Genomic DNA, 22,500 nt, shown 5'->3' on the forward strand with positions numbered 1-22,500 from the left:
AGTGTATTGTTTGCTGTGATAGAAGTTGCAGTATTACAGTAAGTGTATTGTTTGCTGTGATAGAAGTTGCAGTATTACAGTAAGTGTATTGTTTGCTGTGATAGAAGTTGCAGTATTACAGTAAGTGCGTTGTTTGCTGTGATAGAAGTTGCAGTATTACAGTAAGTGCGTTGTTTACTGTGATAGAAGTTGCAGTATTACAGTAAGTGCGTTGTTTGCTGTGATAGAAGTTGCAGTATTACAGTAAGTGAAGTGTTTGATGTGATAGAAGTTGCAATGTTACAGTAAGTGCGTTGTTTGCTGTGATAGAAGTTGCAGTATTACAGTAAGTGCTTTGTTTGCTGTGATAGAAGTTGCAGTATTACAGTAAGTGAATTGTTCGCCCAAATATGAACCCTGCCCTGCCTTGGTCATAAATACAGAGCAACCCTGCCCTGCCTCGTTCATATACACAGAGCAACCCTGCCTTGCCTCGTTCATATACACAGAGCAACCCTGCCCTGCCTCGTTCATAAACACAGAGCAACCCTGCCCTGCCTCGTTCATAAACACAGAGCAACCCTGCCCTGCCTCTTTCATATACACAGAGCAACCCTGCCCTGCCTCGTTCATAAACAGAGAGCAACCCTGCCCTGCCTCGTTCATATACACAGAGCAACCCTGCCCTGCCTCGTTCATATACACAGAGCAACCCTGCCCTGCCTCGTTCATAAACACAGAGCAACCCTGCCCTGCCTCGTTCATAAACACAGAGCAACCCTGCCCTGCCTCTTTCATATACACAGAGCAACCCTGCCCTGCCTCGTTCATAAACAGAGAGCAACCCTGCCCTGCCTCGTTCATATACACAGAGCAACCCTGCCCTGCCTCGTTCATATACACAGAGCAACCCTGCCCTGCCTCGTTCATAAACAGAGAGCAACCCTGCCCTGCCTCGTTCATATACACAGAGCAACCCTGCCCTGCCTCGTTCATAAACAGAGAGCAACCCTGCCCTGCCTCTTTCATATACACAGAGCAACCCTGCCCTGCCTCGTTCATATACACAGAGCAACCCTGCCCTGCCTCGTTCATATACACAGAGCAACCCTGCCCTGCCTCGTTCATAAACACAGAGCAACCCTGCCCTGCCTCGTTCATATACACAGAGCAACCCTGCCCTGCCTCGTTCATATACACAGAGCAACCCTGCCCTGCCTCGTTCATAAACACAGAGCAACCCTGCCTTGCCTCGTTCATAAACACAGAGCAACCCTGCCCTGCCTCGTTCATATACACAGAGCAACCCTGCCCTGCCTCGTTCATATACACAGAGCAACCCTGCCCTGCCTCGTTCATATACACAGAGCAACCCTGCCCTGCCTCGTTCATAAACACAGAGCAACCCTGCCCTGCCTCGTTCATATACACAGAGCAACCCTGCCCTGCCTCGTTCATATACACAGAGCAACCCTGCCCTGCCTCGTTCATAAACACAGAGCAACCCTGCCTTGCCTCGTTCATAAACACAGAGCAACCCTGCCCTGCCTCGTTCATAAACACAGAGGAACGTTAGCCTAGCCCTCCTTGCGTGTTTCAGAGGGGATTTCTAAATGATTGTGGGGTTCTAGCTTAGCGCTTAGCATGCTAGCATGTTGTGGCATGCAGTAGCAGGCACCCATAGTGTGTTTGCTACCAGCCGTGTCCAATGGGGCTGTTTCCCTCCGAGCTCTGTAGCTAGGGACAACTCTCCAGCCACAACAAGGTGTGTGTGTTTGTGTGCGTGTGCGTGTGCGTGTGTGTGTGTGTGTGTGTGCGTGTGTATGTGTGTGTTTGTGTGCGTGTGTGTGTTTGTGTGTATGTGTGCGTGCGTGTGTGTGTGTGTGTGTGCGTGCGTGCGTGTGTGTGTGTGTTTGTGTGCGTTTGTGGGGCGAGACATTACAGACTTCCCTCTCTTCTCTGGGGCTGCGTCACAAATGTCACCCTATTTCCCTATATAGTCCCATAGGGTCAAAAGTAGTGCACTGCAAAGGGATTAGTGTGACCTTTGGGACTTAGCCCCAGAGAAGTCCAGGTCTGTCATGGTTAGGTATAGCAGCTGGAACTGAACAGCCCTGCTTTATGGCTGATGGACCGACTGACCGCTGACTTGACCGCGCTGACTCCCGAGTGGCGCAGTGGTCTAAGGCTAGGTAGCTAGAGCTGGAGATCCTGGTTCGAATCCAGGCTCTGTCGTAGCCGGCCGCGACCGGGAGACCCGTGGGGCGGCGTGCAATTGGCCCAGTGTCGTCCAGGGTAGGGGAGGGAATGGAATGGCCGGCAGGGATGTAGCTCAGTTGGTAGAGCGTGGCGTTTTGCAATGCCAGGGTTGTGGGTTCGATTCCCACGGGGGGCCAGTATGAAAAAAATAATAATGTATGCACTCACTAACTGTAAGTCGCTCTGGATAAGAGCGTCTGCTAAATTACAAAAATGTAAAATTTAGCATGGTACAGAGGTGGACACTACATGACTGTTCTGAAGGGGTAACAGTATACATGATTTAGCATGGTACAGAGGTGGACACTACATGACTGTTCTGAAGGGGTAACAGTATACATGATTTAGCAGGGCACAGAGCTGAACAGTACACCTCTGAAGGGGAGACCGATAAATCAACCATCTCTACTCCCTCTGTGCTGAATTCACTCCTTACCTCGTCCCCAGGCTATTGTACACAGTATATGCCAGGCTATTGTACACAGTATATACCAGGCTATATACCAGGCTATTGTACACAGTATATACCAGGCTATTGTACACAGTATATACCAGGCTATTGTACACAGTATATAACAGGATATTGTACACAGTATATATCAGGATATTGCACACAGCACATAAAAGGCTGGTACATTAACGATTGAAATGTGGCCTTAGTGGGAGTGTGGCCACAGAAGTACATGGGAGTGACCACAGAAGTACATGGGAGTGACCACAGAAGTACATGGGAGTGACCACAGAAGTACATGGGAGTGACCACAGAAGTACATGGGAGTGACCACAGAAGTACATGGGAGTGACCACAGAAGTATATGGGAGTGACCACAGAAGTACATGGGAGTGACCACAGAAGTATATGGGAGTGACCACAGAAGTATATGGGAGTGACCACAGAAGTACATGGGAGTGACCACAGAAGTACATGGGAGTGACCTTACTGAGTAAAGTATTTGTCTTCAGTTAAAGGTCCAATGCAGATTCCAGATAACAATTCAGTACCTTAGCAAAGAACAATACGCCTTTTAGCAAAGAACAATTTCCCAAGCAGTAGTATTGCTAGGGCTGTCTGGGAGTGGTCTGGGTGAGGGGCCTAATTGGACGAGCCTAATGGGAGGGATCTGTAACCGGAAAACAAACTATTATTGGCAGAGAGGTTTGAAACTCTCTTTGTTATTGGTCTATTAACTTATACGGCCTGGTGATGTCACCAGGCAGGCCATAATCTGTTGTGGACAGACTACGTAAACATAATGGTACCGTAGATCTGTCACGATACAAAGAGGTGTGTTTGAGATAGCCAGCAGCATTATTTCCGGTGCTTTGGACCAATCACGATTTTGCAGGTATTGACATCTTTCGAATTTCAGAAGAGGAGGGGACATTTGGCCCATAGACTTGCCCCTAACTTGCAAAGAGGTGGAGCTCTTTGTTCTGGTTCCGATCCTCATTCTATCTCTTCTCTTAACACGTATGGACCCAGAACTTAATCGAACTTAATCATTCCCGGCTTAACTGAGATTATGCAATCCTAAACTTCATCCCACCAAAACAGGCTGAAATTTCAAGAGGTCTTTTCAAACAGCTCTTACACAAAAATAGCATTATCATCATTTTCACAATTTCACAGTATTATTCCAACCTCATAGTGTGGAAATATATATAAAACAGGAAAATCATGTTTTTGACTGCACTGGGCCTTTACATGTAGAGAGTCACAGGACTGTGAGGCATGGATCTGCTCTTGTTGTGTGCTGCGTACGATGGAGGGTTACGGGGAATGTGCTGCGGGATATGTTTGGTCGGTAGATTAAGCCGATTAAACCAATGCCTATGCGTCGTGAGTTTCTCCTGGTTTTTCTGTATTCGCTAACGAAGGCCAAGTTTGTCGCGTTGGTCCACCAGCTGTGTCTGGAAATGGGATTAATTCACACCTAACAAATGTTTGGCAGTTTGGCAGAGGCCAATTTAAATGAGTGACTGGCTGTTGTAGTTAGTGTCTTATTGTATATGTAGCTGACTGTAGCTGACACATAGATAGAGCACTGTGAGAAAAGGGTCATGTAACTCCACCCCCTCGTAGGTGGACTTCCGCTCTGACACTCACTCACTAAATGAGTATAGGAGAGAGAGATCACTACTTAAACACACTGTAAAATTACTCAAATGTAAAAGTAAATAGTCCGCTTTGAGCTGTTGCCATTGTGTAACAGTTCAGGTAGCCTATGCCTAAGTAGGGAATCATGGCTTAACCTCATGTTATGTTATATCAACATCCCAGGCTGACAGCTGACAGATAACAGACCATGTTTCACCACTGTGGAAATATTTACTTTTACATTTGAGTAATTTAGCAGACACTTATCCAGTGTGACTTACAGTCAGTGCAATCAACTAAGTTTACTATTAGAAAACGACCACACATCGCAGCAATTCCAAGTACACCCTTCTTTGAATGTCAGGCAGATAGTGATCAGCAGAATGTATTCTCATAACAGTAGGGGCCTCTCTGAGATAGTTCAGCCAGCCCTCGGGTGTCACCATCTGTGCTATAGTGTTGAAATGTTGGCCCTTGTTTTAGAGTCCGGGCCAATTCTGTCGCTAGTGGTGTTCTGTCATTCCAATTCCTTATCAGACAGAGACAGAGTTGACCTCTTCTCTAACTAATTCTGTTTAAATTGTTTATTTCTTTAGTTCAGCCCCTCTTCTGTTTTAACTATCAAGTCCAGAAATGTGTTTACTCCTGTGTCATTTATTTGTTATCTAAAAAAAACACAATGAGTAACAAGTCTGAATCAGTGAATTGTAACTCTGCTTCCATCTTCTGTCACACAGCCCCCGCAGATTCTTACCCACAATCCTTTGCTGGTGGACGGAGGGGAGACGGCGGTCATCTCCAAGGCCGTGCTTCAGATCGACGACCCAGACAACCCTCAGGTTTGTGTGTGTGCTTGCATTTGTGTGTCCGTATGTATGTGTGTGTGTGTGTGTGTGTGTGCGTGTCTGTCTGTTTGTGTGTGTGTGTGAGTGTGAGTGTGTGTGTGTGTGTGTGTGTGTGTCTGTGTCTGAAAGTGTGTGTGTATCTAAACATCCCCCTGTGTGTGTCTCTTCCTCAAAGGACGTCCTGGTCATGGTTCTGGACCCGCCCCAACATGGCCGCCTGACCCGTCTCCACGGCGACCGGGCGCTGAGCCAGTTCAAGATGGAGGAGTTGTCACGGGAACAGGTGCAGTATGTCCATGACGGGTCGACGGGGCGACGGGACAGGATGCTGTTACAGGTCAACGATGGACACAGCTACCAGAACATTCTACTGCAGGTCACCATTACTCAGAAGGTAGGAAGGAAGGAGGGAGAGAGGGATTGTATGTTTTTTGCCCGACTGTCAGGTCAAATACTACAGTACCATGAGAAAGTATTTGTTCCATTTCTGATTTTCTCTACTTTTGATACTGAATGTTATCAGATCTTCAACCAAAACCTAATATTAGATAAAGGGAACCTGAGTGAACAAATAACACAACAATTACATACTTATTTTATTTATTTCGTAAACAAAGTTATGCAACACCCAATGCCCCTGTGTGAAAACGTAATTGCCCCCTTACACTCAATAACTGGTTGTGCCACCTTTAGCTGCAATGACTCCAACCAAACCCTTCCTGTAGTTGTTGATCAGTCACTCACGTTGCTGTGGAGGAATTTTGACCCACTCTTCCATGCAGAACTCAGCGACATTTGTGGGTTTTCAAGCATGAACTGCTCATTTCAAGTCCTGCCACAACATCTCAAACTGGACTTTGACTAGGCCATTCCAAAACTTCAAATGTGTTGTTTTTTAGCCATTTTCATGTAGACTTGATTGTGTGTTTTGGATCATTGTCTTGCTGCATGACCCAGCTGCGCTTCAGCTTCAGCTCACAGACGGATGGTCTGACATTCTCCTGTAGAATTCTCTGAAACAGAGCAGAATTCATGGTTTCGTTCTTTTAAGGCAAGTTGTCCAGGTCCTGAGGCAGCAAGCATCCCCAAACCATCTCCAAATATTCCAAACATACTCTGGGACAATTGTGGGATGCGATAGATCCCAAATTAATACAACCACTCGCATCAAAAAAACTTTTAAAAGCAATGAGGCTGACGCAACAGATCAGAACGTTTAGGTTAAAATGTTATTAGCTATTAGGCTTTTTCATCACACTATAAGCCCAGCAATGCGCACATGGCAGTAGGCTATAAGTGTGAATGTTCCAAAATGCAATTAATTAGCGGGAAAACACTGTTCTCAAAAGTGACCACAAATGCTATTATGCATGTAATGCTTTATTATAAAGGTGCATTTTTATGGTGAAAATTATCTTCCCCAAACATGAAACTCACACGCCTCCTATATTCACTATCATTCAAAAGTTTGGGGTCATAAGAAATGAAGAAGAATGAAGAGAAATGAAGGCTATTCCATGCGAGAAATTGCCAAGAAACTGAAGATCTCGTACAACGCTGTGTACTACTCCCTTCACAGAACAGCACAAACTGGCTCTAACCAGAATAGAAAGAGGAGTGGGAGGCCCCGGTGCACAGCTGAGCAAGAGGACGTCAACAGTGAAGAGGCGACTCCGGGATGCTGACCTTCTAGGCAGAGTGCAAAGAAAAAGCAATATCTCAGACTGGCCAATAAAAATAAAAGATAAAGATGGGCAGCCTGAGATATGGCTTTTTCTTTGCAACTCTGGTCAGCATCCCGGAGTCACCTCTTCACTGTTGACGTTGAGACTGGTGTTTTGCGGGTACTATTTAATGAAGCTGCCAGTTGAGGACCTGTGAGGCGTCTGTTTCTCAAACTAGACACTCTAATGTATTTGTCCTCTTGCTCAGTTGTGCACCGGGGCCTCTCACTCCTCTTTCTATTCTGGTTAGAGCCAGTTTGCACTGTTCTGTGAAGGGAGTAGTACACAGCGTTGTACGAGATCTTCAGTTTCTTGGCAATTTCTTGCATGGAATAGCCTTAATTTTTCAGACCAAGAATAGACTGTCGAGTTTCAGAAGAAAGTTCTTTGTTTCTGGCCATTTTGAGCCTGTAATCGAACCAACAATTGCTGATGCTCCAGATACTCAACTAGTCTCAAGAAGGCCAGTTTTATTGCTTCTTTAATCAGCACAACAGTTTTCAGCTGTGCTAACATAATCGCAAAAGGGTTTTCTAATGATCAATTAGCCTTTTAAAATGATAAACTTGGATTAGCAAACACAACGTGCCATTGGAACACAGGACTGATGGTTGCTGATAATGGGCCTCTGTACGCCTATGTAGATATTCCATAAAAAAATCAGCCGTTTCCAGCTTCAACAGCCATTTACAACATTAACAATGTCTACACTGTATTTCTGATCAATTTGATTATACTTTAATGGACAACAAGATTGCTTTTCTTTCCAAAACAAGGATATTTCTGAGTGACCCTAAACTTTTGAACGGTAGTGTATGCCAGATAGGCTCTACACCGGTTGTAAAGCTAATTAATGTGCTTCATTTTTACGAAGTTATTTGGCCACTTTAGTTGTGATACAAACCTTATCAAAACATATATGCCTATGGGCTAGGCTACATGAGGTGTGCGAAAAAGGCATGCTCTGTTTCTTGCCTTACTGCACACGCTGGGCATCATTCACAAGTGATAATACATCATTCACAAGTGATAGGCTAATATTGTCAACCGTCTGACTATTCTTGATTTAATGTTGTCTTTACATATACTAAATAATATATGTGTGATATTAGTTTTGATTTAGAATGGACCATTATCATGTATCATGACCTGTCTCGAAACAGGGGCATGGGGAAAATAAATACATGTCATTTATGCACTTAAAAATAGCGAATGGAAGACGCTTTTCCCGTGGTTCATTTTCATGCCAGCCAGGTAACCTATACGCCTGTTGTAAAGCGAAGCAATGTGCTTAATATTACACACACACACACACACACACACACACACACACACACACACACACACACACACACACACACACACACACACACACACACACACACACACACACACACACACACACACACACACACACACACACACCTTTCAGACAGCCCATTGAGCTGTCATTGTAAGGCTGATGCGAAGCAGCATTGTCCTTCTCCGCTTATCTTATCTTCCTCTCCTCTTCCTCTCCTTCATCTGCTGATGCGATGTGAACTAGACAGCTGTAAGCGTAGCATCCTCCATATTCCTTTCACCTGTAATGTATTTTTAGATCTGTGTACCCCATGCAGCAGCAACAGACTCAGAGTACACTTAGTCGATCTCTCTCATGTTTTAGTCACCCGTAATACTGCCATTACCATGGCGCTTTCTCTCTCCAACTGTTCCCCCCGGTGCCAAGCCTTGCCAAGCCTTGTGCTAGCCGGGTTACAAAGGATCTCCTGAGAGATGGATCATGGAGAGAGCTGGAGAGTAATTAGTCTTTAATGAGACGGTGATGGATGACATTCCCCCTCAAGAGGGCTAAGCCTCTGGGTTCGTTCCACATGGCCCTATCCTCGACTATGGACCCTGGTCAAAGGTAGTGAGTGTACAAAACATTAGCAACACCTTCCTAATATTGTCACACCTGAATTGGTGAGGACGGTGCATGTTGGTTGGCAGGATGAGACAACTTCCTGCTCTTATACAAATGATTCATCAGAAGTCCCCATGGGTTGGGCATCAGGCTGAATAACTGAATTGAATTACAGTACTTTCAAACAATATCTGCCATTGAAAATAAATAATAATTGTTACATATCTTGTTTTTTTTACAGCTTACCCATGCTCCTCATGTTCTGTCGGTGCCCACCACGTGGGTGAGAGAGGGAGGCATGGTACAGCTGGGGAAGAGGTATCTGAGGACAGAGTATCAGGGTGCCAGCGATGACCAGATCATCTACACCATAGTGCGCTCCAAGGGAAGCCCCAAATACGGTACGATACACAGCCTTACCGCCCCCCCCCAAACATGCTCCTGTTTCTGCTTACTCACACTGTGTTCATTTGGTAATGATGCTAATTTGTCTTTTTGACTGCCGCTTACCTCCCACACCTCTCTCAAACCCCTAATGATCTAATTACCCTCTCCCTTACCTTCTCTCTCTCCCTTATCTTCTCTCTCTCCCTTACCTTCTCTCTCTCCCTTACCTTCTCTCTCTCCCTTACCTTCTCTCTCTCTCCCTTACCTTCTCTCTCTCTCCCTTACCTTCTTTCTCTCCCTTACCTTCTCTCTCTCTCCCTTACCTTCTCTCTCTCCCTTACCTTCTCTCTCTCCCTTACCTTCTCTCTCTCTCCCTTACCTTCTTTCTCTCCCTTACCTTCTAACTCTCCATTACCCTCTCTCTCTCTCCCCCCTCTCTCTCTTCTCTCTTTTTCCCTCTCCTCCCTCTAGGGGAAGTGGTATTGGTGCCAATGCCAGCCGACGGCCCAGTGGAAGGTTGGCAGCCCTCGCCCGATGACAGAATCTCTACCCCCACCTCCTCCTTCACTCAGCAGGATGTGAATGAGGGCAGTGTGTGGTACAAACACTTTGGTACCGCCGGCAGGACGCAAGGAGACACCTTCCAGTTCCAGGTGAGTGGTGGTTGTGTGTCCATTGTCCACCAACCCACCTGCCTGCCTGCCTCAGGCTCACTGGGCACAAGCTCACAAACAATCTCTGGTCCATTCTGTTTTCTTCCTAGCCTTCTTGTCTTCCTTTTTTCAACTCTATTACTTTCTTTTTTCAGTTATCTTCTTTCTTCCCCTATTTCTATATCTCTTCTCTCTTCTTCCTTTCTCCTCTGCATATCCCTCTCTCCTTCCAACCTCTCTCTTCTTCCTTCCATCTATAAATCACTGCTAGGCAAATCCCAGCCTTATCTTAGCTCATTGGTCACCATAGCAACACCCACCCGTAGTCTGCGCTCCAGCAGGTATATCTCACTGGTCACCCCCAAAGCCAACACCTCCTTTGGCCGCCATTCCTTCCAGTTCTCTGCTGCAAATGACTGGAACGAACTACAAAAATCTCTGAAGCTGGAGACACTTTTCTCCCTCATTAACTTTAAGCATCAGTTGTCAGAGCAGCTTACCGATCACTGCACCTGTACACAGCCCATCTGTAATTAGCCCACCCAACTACCTCATCCCCATATTGTTATTTACATTGTTATTTATTTTGCTCATTTGCACCCCAGTATCTCTATTTGCACATCATCTTCTGCACATCTATCACTCCAGTGTTAATACTAAATTGTAATTATTTTGCACTATGGCCTATTTATTGCCTTACCTCCATAACTTACTACATTTGCACACACTGTATATAGATTTTTCTATTGTGTTATTGACCGTACGTTTTTGTTTATTCCATATGTAACTCTGTGTTGTTGTTGTTTTTATCGCACTGCTTTGCTTCATCTTGGCTAGGTTGCAGTTGTAAATGAGAACTTGTTCTCAACTGGCTTACCTGGTTAAATAACGGTTTAAAAAAATATAAATAAAAAATCCTTTCTCCTCTGCATATCCCTCTCTCCTTCCAACTTCTCTCTTCCTCTCTGCTGTCTGTCTCCATTGCTTTTCCCTCATTTTATCTCTCCCTCCCCTCCTCCACCCACCATCCTTCATAGCCATCCACACTCAAGTGTTTACATTTTTTAGGGGGTAGATCAGCTTTAATATTGCAGATAGATTGTGGGTTCTATCAATGTAATTGTCTGCATTATTTCCAATCCCCCATATATTTGTTTTATCTTTTTAAAATATATTTTCCTTCTTCCACCCCTATTCTAATTGGATTAAACTAATGGACAACGTTACTTAGGCTTCTATTTCCAGCTTATACACACTTTATACATTTTACGGACACAGTACATTTGGCATTAGTTATCTTTTTCTTATTTTGATTTTTTTTGGGTCACCCTTCAGCTACCCTCAACCCCTCCCGTCTACAGTATCTCTAAAAACCATCCAGTTTAGATTTCTACTTTCCATATATTTTTTAACTGTGCTGTGATGTTTCACAAAAGTTCTGAACCTTTCTATTCTCATAGTTTCTACAGATTGTAAATTAGAGATTAACATTTTTACTAAGAGTATTATTAAATTATTGATCGAATGACTATGGCTTTTCAAGTCACCCAGCAGTGCTATTATACAGAGTTAGCTTTAGGTAAATGTTGTGATTTTTCAGCAATTCCTGAACCAATTCCTGAATACATAACATTCTATTGGTTGCAAGAATTTTGTATAGTAATTTAAATAGACAAACTTTAAGTTTTTCAAGTCTTGCCATACATTTTCAAGCAGATTTAAGTAAAAAATGTAACTAGGCCACTCAGGAACATTCAATGTCGTCGTGGTCAGCAACTCCAGTGTATATTTGGCCTTATGTTTTAGGTTATTGTCCTGCTGAAAGGTGAATTTGTCTCCCAGTGTCTGTTGGAAAGCAGACTGAACCAGGTTTTCCTCTAGGATTTTGCCTGTACTTAGCTCTATTCCATTTCTTTATATCCTAAAAAACTCCCTAGTCCTTACCGATGACAAGCATACCCATAACATGATGCAGCCACCACCATGCTTGAAAATAATATATGAATGGTACTCAGTGATGTGTTGTGTCGGATTTGCCCCCAAAATAACGCTTTGTATTCAGTTCATAAAGTTAATTTCTTTGCCACATTTTTAGCAGTTTTACTTTAGTGCCTTGTTGCAAACAGGATGCATGTTTTGGAATATTTTTATTTTATACAAGCTTCCTTCTTTTCGCTCTGTCGTTTAGGTTAGTATTGTGGAGTAACTACAATGTTGTTGATCCATCCTCAGTTTTCTCCTATCACAGCCATTTAACTCTGTAACTGTTTTAAAGTCACCATTGGCCTCATGGTGAAATCCCTGAGTGGTTTCCTTCCTCTCGAGCAACTAAGTTAGGAAGGACGGCTGTATCTTTGTAGTGACTGGGTATATTGATACACCATCCAAGTGTAATTAATAACTTCACCATGCTAAAAGGAATATTCAATGTCTGCATTTTCTTAATTTTTAGGGTTAGGGTTGAATATTTATTGACTCAAGACTTTTCAGCTTTTCATTTTTTATAAATTTGTAAAAATGTCGAAAAACATAATTTCATTTTGACATTATGTGGTATTGTGTGTAGGCCAGTGACAAAAAAACTCAATTTGATCCATTTTAAATACAGGCTGTAACACAACAAAATCTGGAAAAAGTCAAGGGGTGTGAATACTTTCTGAAGGCACTGTACAGTGGGGGAAAAAAGTATTTAGTCAGCCACCAATTGTGCAAGTTCTCCGACTTAAAAAGATGAGAGAGGCCTGTAATTTTCATCATAGGTACACGTCAACTATGACAGACAAATTGAGGAAAAAAAATCCAGAAAATCACATTGTAGGATTTTTTATGAATTTATTTGCAAATTATGGTGGAAAATAAGTATTTGGTCACCTACAAACAAGCAAGATTTCTGGCTCTCAGAGACCTGTAACTTCTTCTTTAAGAGGCTCCTCTGTCCTCCACTCGTTACCTGTATTAATGGCACCTGTTTGAACTTGTTATCAGTATAAAAGACACCTGTCCACAACCTCAAACAGTCACACTCCAAACTCCACTATGGCCAAGACCAAAGAGCTGTCAAAGGACACCAGAAACAAAATTGTAGACCTGCACCAGGCTGGGAAGACTGAATATGCAATAGGTAAGCAGCTTGGTTTGAAGAAATCAACTGTGGGAGCAATTATTAGGAAATGGAAGACATACAAGACCACTGATAATCTCCCTCGATCTGGGGCTCCATGCAAGATCTCACCCCGTGGGGTCAAAATGATCACAAGAACGGTGAGCAAAAATCCCAGAACCACACAGGGGGACCTAGTGAATGACCTGCAGAGAGCTGGGACCAAAGTAACAAAGCCTACCATCAGTAACACACTACGCCGCCAGGGACTCAAATCCTGCAGTGCCAGACGTGTCCCCCTGCTTAAGCCAGTACATTTCCAGGCCCGTCTGAAGTTTGCTAGAGTGCATTTGGATGATCCAGAAGAGGATTGGGAGAATGTCATATGGTCAGATGAAACCAAAATAGAACTTTTTGGTAAAAACTCAACTCGTCGTGTTTGGAGGACAAAGAATGCTGAGTTGCATCCAAAGAACACCATACCTACTGTGAAGCATGGGGGTGGAAACATCATGCTTTGGGGCTGTTTTTCTGCAAAGGGACCAGGACGACTGATCCGTGTAAAGGAAAGAATGAATGGGGCCATGTATCGTGAGATTTTGAGTGAAAACCTCCTTCCATCAGCAAGGGCATTGAAGATGAAACGTGGCTGGGTCTTTCAGCATGACAATGATCCCAAACACACCGCCCGGGCAACGAAGGAGTGGCTTCGTAAGAAGCATTTCAAGGTCCTGGAGTGGCCTAGCCAGTCTCCAGATCTCAACCCCATAGAAAGTCTTTGGAGTGAGTTGAAAGTCCGTGTTGCCCAGCGACAGCCCCAAAACATCACTGCTCTAGAGGAGATCTGCATGGAGGAATGGGCCAAAATACCAGCAACAGTGTGTGAAAACCTTGTGAAGACTTACAGAAAACGTTTGACCTGTGTCATTGCCAACAAAGGGTATATAACAAAGTATTGAGAAACTTTTGTTATTGACCAAATATTTATTTTCCACCATAATTTGCAAATAAATTCATTAAAAATCCTACAATGTGATTTTCTGGATTTTTTTCTCCTCATTTTGTCTGTCATAGTTGACGTGTACCTATGATGAAAATTACAGGCCTCTCTCATCTTTTTAAGTGGGAGAACTTGCGCAATTGGTGGCTGACTAAATACTTTTTTTCCCCACTGTATATGGCACAGATAAATACATCTTTTTTTTCTTTCTTTTTTCGCACTTTTATTTAACCAGGTAAGCCAGTTGAGAACAAGTTCTCATTTACAACTGCGACCTGGCCAAGAAAAAGCAAAGCAGTGCGATAAAAACAACAACAACACAGAGTTACATATGGGGTAAACAAAACATAAAGTCAAAAATACAACAGAAAATATATATACAGTGTGTTCAAATGTAGCAAGTTATGGAGGTAAGGCAATAAATAGGCCATAGTGCAAAATTAGTTTTAACACTGGAATGATAGATGTGCAAGAGATGATGTGCAAATAGAGATACTGGGGTGCAAATGAGCAAAATAAATAACAATATGGGGATGAGGTAGTTGGGTGGGCTAATTACAGATGGGCTGTGTACAGGTGCAGTGATCGGTAAGGTGCTCTGACAACTGATGCTTAAAGTTAGTGAGGGAGATAAGAGTCTCCAGCTTCAGAGATTTTTGCAATTCGTTCCAGTCATTGGCAGCAGAGAACTGGAAGGAATGGCGGCCAAAGGAGGTGTTGGCTTTGGGGATGACCAGTGAGATATACCTGCTGGAGCGCATACTACGGGTGGGTATTGCTATGGTGACCAATGAGCTAAGATAAGGCGGGGATTTGCCTAGCAGTGATTTATAGATGGCCTGGAGCCAGTGGGTTTGGCGACGAATATGTAGTGAGGACCAGCCAACAAGAGCGTACAGGTCACAGTGGTGGGTAGTATATGGGGCTTTGGTGACAAAACGGATGGCACTGTGATAGACTACATCCAATTTGCTGAGTAGAGTGTTGGAGGCTATTTTGTAAATGACATCGCCGAAGTCAAGGATCGGTAGGATAGTCAGTTTTTCGAGGGCATGTTTGGCAGCATGAGTGAAGGAGGCTGTTGCGAAATAGGAAGCCGATTCTAGATTTAACTTTGGTTTGGAGATGCTTAATGTGAGTCTGGAAGGAGAGTTTACAGTCTAACCAGACACCTAGGTATTTGTAGTTGTCCACATACTCTAGGTCAGACCCGTCGAGAGTAGTGATTCTAGTCGGGTTGGCAGGTGCCAGCAGCGTTCGATTGAAGAGCATGCATTTAGTTTTACTAGTGTTTAAGAGCAGTTGTAGGCCATGGAAGGAGTGTTGTATGGCATTGAAGCTCCTTTGAAGGTTTGTTAACACAGTGTCCAATGAAGGGCCAGATGTATACAAAATGGTGTCATCTGCGTAGAGGTGGATCTGAGAGTCACCAGCAGCAAGAGCGACATCATTGATATACACAGAGAAAAGAGTCGGCCCAAGAATTGAACCCATAGGTTCAGACAAAAGGCCCTCCGATTTGACACATTGAACTCTATCTGAGAAGTACTTGGTGAACCAGGCGAGGCAGTCATTTGAGAAACCAAGGCTATTTAGTCTGCCAATAAGAATGCAGTGGTTGACAGAGTCGAAAGCCTTGGCCAGGTCAATGAAGACGGCTGCACAGTACTGTCTATTATTGATTGCGGTTATAATATCGTTTAGGACCTTGAGCGTGGCTGAGGTGCACCCATGACCAGCTCGGAAACCGGATTGCATAGCGGAGAAGGTACGGTGGGATTCGAAATGGTCGGTGATCTGTTTGTTAACTTGGCTTTCAAAAACTTTCGAAAGGCAGGGCAGGATGGATATAGGTCTGTAACAGTTTGGATCTAGAGTGTCACCCCCTTTGAAGAGGGGGATGACCGCGGCAGCTTTCCAATCTCTGGGGATCTCAGACATTATGAAAGAGAGGTTGAACAGGCTAGTAATAGGGGTTGCGACAATTTCGGCGGCTAGTTTTAGAAAGAAAGGGTCGTTTTATTTTAAGTGTAGATTTATCGGTGGTGATAGTGTTTCCTAGCCTCAGTGCAGTGGGCAGCTGGGAGGAGGTGCTCTTATTCTCCATGGACTTTACAGTGTCCCAAAACTTAGTTAGTGCTACAGGATGCAAATTTCTGTTTGAAAAAGCTAGCCTTTGCTTTCCTAACTGCTTGTGTATATTGGTTCCTAACTTCCCTGAAAAGTTGCATATCGCGGGGGCTATTCGATGCTAATGCAGTACGCCACAGGATGTTTTTGTGCTGGTCAAGGGCAGTTAAGTCTGAGGAGAACCAGGGGCTATATCTGTTCTTAGTTCTGTATTTTTTGAATGGGGCATGTTTATTTAAGATTGAGAGGAAATTACTTTTAAAGAACAACCAGGCTGACGGAATGAGATCGATATCCATCCAGTATACCTGGGCCAGGTCAATTAGGAAGGCCTGTTCGCTAAAGTGTTTTAGGGAGCGTTTGACAGTGATGAGGGGTGGTCGTTTGACCGCGGACCCGTTACGGACGCAGGCAATAAGGCAGTGATCGCTGAGATCCTGGTTGAAGACAGCGGAGGTGTATTTAGAGGGTAAGTTAGTCAGTATGATATCTATGAGGGTTCCCATGTTTACGGATTAAACATGGGCACCCTCTCTCTCTCTGTGTGTGTCTCATCTTACTGCGTTGGAGCAAATGGAAACAAATTACTCACAAATTAGTGCTAAATTAGGGATTATCCTTGTGAAGTAGACTCAGCGCTCAGCAGCGTTTAGGCCATAACAAATGGATGTGTGGCAGCCAGGTTAAGCTAACAGCTTTCATAGAGCCTGGCAGAACAAGGCAAATCAGCAGCCAAGAACATAGAGAGAGATCACAGTCATTTGAATGTTCTCTCATTTTCTTGTTTGATGGTTTTCTCTCTCCCCTTGTCTCTCTGACGCTCTCTCTGTCTCTCCCTCTCTCTCGCCACACTTTCTGCTTTATCGCTCTGTCCCTCTCTGTCTCTCTCTCTCTCTCTCTCTCTCTCTCTCTCTCTCTCTCTCTCTCGCCACACTTTCTGCTTTATCGCTCTGTCCCTCTCTGTCTCTCTCTCTCTCTCTCTCTCTCTCTCTCTCTCTCTCTCTCTCTCTCTCTCTCTCTCTCTCTCTCTCTCTCTCTCTCTCTCTCTCCCTCTCTTTCCCTCTCTCTCTCTTTCTCATTCTCTTAACATGTTGGCACCATCAGCTAAGGTTAAAGCAAAACAATATATTTCTGAAGTGTCTCATCATGATAACAGTAAAGTTATGACCCTGTCAAAACTCAGCTCGTCAGATATTTTCATCATGAGCGAATACTGTCATCTTCCAAGTAGTTTATTTTGACAGCCTTAACATTCAAACTGATCTGGTTCTAGAGGACAAGATGCCTTCTATGGAATGGGTGTTGGGAGATCAACTATTAAATGTTAACTATTAAATATGAATTATTAAATATGAACTATTAAATTATGTCAGTAAGTTATTTGTTTTATTTGCACTTTTATTGAGATGTGCGGCTACATGTCAAATCCGCGGTGTGAAAATTAGAGGGTACAGGATAAAATAACTTGGCAGATGAACTTTGTAAAACTGCTGTCATGTTCATTAGTTTCACTATATAAGCACTATAATGCTATACTGTGCTACATAACATATTATTTAAGCAGCTTATAACATGGTCATAAGCGATGCACTACATATTTACTAGTTCTAGATGAACAACAGGTCCACAACAGTTTTAGGCCTACCCTTTACCATAGCTACTTGTTAGATGTTAGGAGAAAGATACTAACACGACTTGTGTTTCCACCCCGCTAAAACGGAAACTATCTGCGGGTTTCAGGCAAGTCTATGGACCAAATGTCCTCCCGAAATTCGAAAAGAGTTGTGATTTGTCTAAATGATCAGTGATGGAAAAATCAGCGTATCGAAAACACAGTTCCTCGTTACTAGTCACTTCCAACAGTCATTTGACAGACGCTACCATGACATTTATGTTACGTGTGACTATCCACAAGAGGTTAGGTCATGGTTAAAGCTTGATGATAAAGTTACAGTATGATTCGAAATGTCGTCATCTTCCAGGTGTCTAGTGAGGGGTCCCCAGACACGCTCAGTGATGCTCAGACCTTCACCATCGGAGTGATGCCTGATCTCCCAGGGTTCCCCAAGCTGGCCCCCGCCTGTGACCTACAGATAACGGTAATGGAAGAACAGAACAACAGGAAAGAATACACTATCTACTGTGGAGTCTTAGATTATGTACAGTGCCTAGTGAAAGTCTACAATAGTGAAAGTCTACAATAGAGAAAGTCTACAATAGTGAGTGAGTGTGTGTGTGTGTGTGTTGGGTGCAGAGTGTGTGTGTGTGTTTTGGGTGGAGTGTGTGTGTTTGTTGATTGGAGTTTGTGTGTGTGTTGGATGGAGTGTGTGTTGGGTGGAGTGTGTGTTGGATGGAATGTGTGTGTGTTGGTTGGAGTGTGTGCGTGTGTGTGAGTGTGTGTGTGTTGGTTGGAGAGTGTGTGAGTGTGTTGGATGGAGTGTCTGTGTTCTGGGTGGAATGTGTGTGTGTGTGTGTGTGTGTTGGAGTGTGTGTGTGTGTGTTGGGTGGAGTGTGAGTGTGAGTGTGAGTGTGTGTGTGTGTGTGTGTGTGTGTGTGTGTGTGTGTGTGTGTGTGTGTGTGTGTGTGTGTGTGTGTGTGTGTGTGTGTGTGTGCGTGCGTGCGTGCGTGCGTGCGTGCGTTGAGTGTGAGTGTGAGTGTGAGTGTGAGTGTGAGTGTGAGTGTGAGTGTGAGTGTGAGTGTGAGTGTGAGTGTGAGTGTGAGTGTGAGTGTGAGTGTGAGTGTGAGTGTGAGTGTGAGTGTGAGTGTGAGTGTGTGTGGGGTTAGACATTACAGACTTCCCTCTCTTCTCTGGCTGGCGTCCCAAATGACACCCGGATTCCCTATATAGTGTGTTGCATAGACCAGAGTTCTCTGGGGCTACGTCACAAATGGCATTAGTGGATACAAATAAAATAAAAAATGTGTGTGTGTGTGTGTGTGTGTGTGTGTGTGTGTGTGTATGTGTATGTGTATGTGTATGTTTATATCCATGCAGGCGCTGGAAGATCGTGTGACTGTGGTAACACCCACAGCTTTGTCCTTTGTGGACTCTGAGACGCCCAGTGAAAAGCTTTTCTACAACATCACTAAGCCGCTACCTCAGGGACAAGGTAATCTACACTGCCATCTTCTAGCGTCTCAATACAGACAGGAGGGGAAGTTTTCCTATAAACAACTTTACTCTCAATGCACACACCCAGACCTTGGTTCAAATACTATTTGAAGTCATTACAAATCATTTATCTGTGCTTGGTTGAGCTAACCTGGCTTGATTGAGCTTGCCTGGCTTGATTGAGCTGGCCTGTGGCTTGATTGAGCTTGCCTTGCTTTACTAAGCTTGCATGTAGCTTGATTGAGCTGGCCTGTGGCTTTATGGATTTTTCCTGTGGCTTTATTGAGCTTACATGTGGCTTAATGAACCAATAGTCCTAAAATTGCCAACACTCCAGGGAAGCTTGAGCAAACGCTCAAAGTATTTGACAAAATGCCAGATAATATTATAACACAGATATATAGGACAACTTGCTAGTTATAATATTATAAAACAGATCTATAGGACAACATGCTAGTTATAATATTATAATACAGATCTATAGGACAACATGCTAGTTATAATATTATAACACAGATCTATAGGACAACATGCTAGTTATAATATTATAATACAGAACTGGATGACAACATGCTAGTTATAATATTATAATACAGATCTATAGGACAACATGCTAGTTATAATATTATAACACAAATCTATAGGACAACATGCTAGTTATAATATTATAACACAGATCTATAGGACAACATGCTAGTTATAATATTATAATACAGATATATAGGACAACATGCTAGTTATAATATTATAACACAGATATATAGGACAACATGCTAGATATAATATTATAACACAGATCTGGATGACAACATGCTAGTTATAATATTATAATACAGATCTATAGGACAACATGCTAGTTATAATATTATAACACAGATCTATAGGACAACATGCTAGTTATAATATTATAATACAGTTCTATAGGACAACATGCTAGTTATAATATTATAACACAGATCTGGATGACAACATGCTAGTTATAATATTATAATACAGATCTGTATGACAACATGCTAGTTATAATATTATAACACATATCTGTATGACAACATGCTAGTTATAATATTATAATACAGATCTGTATGACAACATGCTAGTTATAATATTATAACACATATCTGTATGACAACATGCTAGTTATAATATTATAATACAGATCTGGATGACAACATGCTAGTTATAATATTATAACACAGATCTATAGGACAACATGCTAGTTATAATATTATAATACAGATCTATAGGACAACATGCTAGTTATAATATTATAATACAGATCTATAGGACAACATGCTAGTTATAATATTATAAAACAGATCTATAGGACAACATGCTAGTTATAATATTATAATACAGATCTATAGGACAACATGCTAGTTATAATATTATAATACAGATCTGGATGACAACATGCTAGTTATAATATTACAACACAGATCTATAGGACAACATACTAGTTATAATATTATAACACAGATCTGGATGACAACATGCTAGTTATAATATTATAATACAGATCTATAGGACAACATGCTAGTTATAATATTATAATACAGATCTATAGGACAACATGCTAGTTATAATATTATAATACAGATCTATGGGACAACATGCTAGTTATAATATTATAATACAGATCTATGGGACAACATGCTAGTTATAATATTATAATACAGATCTGGATGACAACATGCTAGTTATAATATTATAATACAGATCTATAGGACAACATGCTAGTTATAATATTATAATACAGATCTATAGGACAACATGCTAGTTATAATATTATAATACAGATCTATGGGACAACATGCTAGTTATAATATTATAATACAGATCTGGATGACAACATGCTAGTTATAATATTATAATACAGATCTATAGGACAACATGCTAGTTATAATATTATAATACAGATCTGGATGACAACATGCTAGTTATAATATTATAACACAGATCTATAGGACAACATGCTAGTTATAATATTATAACACAGATCTATAGGACAACATGCTAGTTATAATATTATAATACAGATCTATAGGACAACATGCTAGTTATAATATTATAACACAGATCTATAGGACAACATGCTAGTTATAGTATTATAATACAGATCTATAGGACAACATGCTTGTTATAATATTATAATACAGATCTATAGGACAACATGCTAGTTATAATATTATAACACAGAACTGGATGACAACATGCTAGTTATAATATTATAATACAGATCTATAGGACAACATGCTAGTTATAATATTATAATACAGATCTATAGGACAACATGCTAGTTATAATATTATAACACAGATCTATAGGACAACATGCTAGTTATAATATTATAATACAGATCTGGATGACATCATGCTAGTTATAATATTATAATACAGATCTATAGGACAACATGCTAGTTATAATATTATAATACAGATCTATAGGACAACATGCTAGTTATAATATTATAACACAGATCTATAGGACAACATGCTAGTTATAATATTATAATACAGATCTATAGGACAACATGCTTGTTATAATATTATAATACAGATCTATAGGACAACATGCTAGTTATAATATTATAACACAGAACTGGATGACAACATGCTAGTTATAATATTATAATACAGATCTATAGGACAACATGCTAGTTATAATATTATAATACAGATCTATAGGACAACATGCTAGTTATAATATTATAACACAGATCTATAGGACAACATGCTAGTTATAATATTATAATACAGATCTGGATGACATCATGCTAGTTATAATATTATAATACAGATCTATAGGACAACATGCTAGTTATAATATTATAATACAGATCTATAGGACAACATGCTAGTTATAATATTATAATACAGATCTATAGGACAACATGCTAGTTATAATATTATAACACAGATATATAGGACAACATGCTAGTTATAATATTATAACACAGATCTGGATGACAACATGCTAGTTATAATATTATAACACAGATCTATAGGACAACATGCTAGTTATAATATTATAATACAGATCTATAGGACAACATGCTAGTTATAATATTATAATACAGATCTATAGGACAACATGCTAGTTATAATATTATAATACAGATCTATAGGACAACATGCTAGTTATAATATTATAACACAGATCTGGATGACAACATGCTAGTTATAATATTATAACACAGATCTATAGGACAACATGCTAGTTATAATATTATAATACAGATCTATAGGACAACATGCTAGTTATAATATTATAACACAGATCTATAGGACAACATGCTAGTTATAATATT

General features: G+C 41.7%; 1 protein-coding gene across 1 annotated transcript in view; it reads left to right on the forward strand.

Moving 5' to 3' along the window:
* Nucleotides 1-3,141: 3,141 nt before the first annotated feature.
* The window catches only part of LOC311144418 (extracellular matrix organizing protein FRAS1-like), a gene marked incomplete at both ends in the record, with an annotated part of 83,685 nt that continues 64,326 nt past the window's right edge, over nt 3,142-22,500 (forward strand). Inside the window, 7 exons of the mRNA XM_084180426.1 lie at nt 3,142-3,159; nt 5,074-5,175; nt 5,357-5,575; nt 9,053-9,212; nt 9,670-9,851; nt 18,064-18,180; nt 19,077-19,191. Of these exons, the coding sequence (XP_084036552.1) occupies nt 3,142-3,159; nt 5,074-5,175; nt 5,357-5,575; nt 9,053-9,212; nt 9,670-9,851; nt 18,064-18,180; nt 19,077-19,191 (913 nt within the window). The remainder of the gene's footprint in view (nt 3,160-5,073; nt 5,176-5,356; nt 5,576-9,052; nt 9,213-9,669; nt 9,852-18,063; nt 18,181-19,076; nt 19,192-22,500) is intronic.

This window comes from Coregonus lavaretus, assembly GCF_964263955.1.
Source record: "Coregonus lavaretus genome assembly, chromosome: 17".
NCBI classification, from domain to species: Eukaryota; Metazoa; Chordata; class Actinopteri; order Salmoniformes; family Salmonidae; genus Coregonus; species Coregonus lavaretus.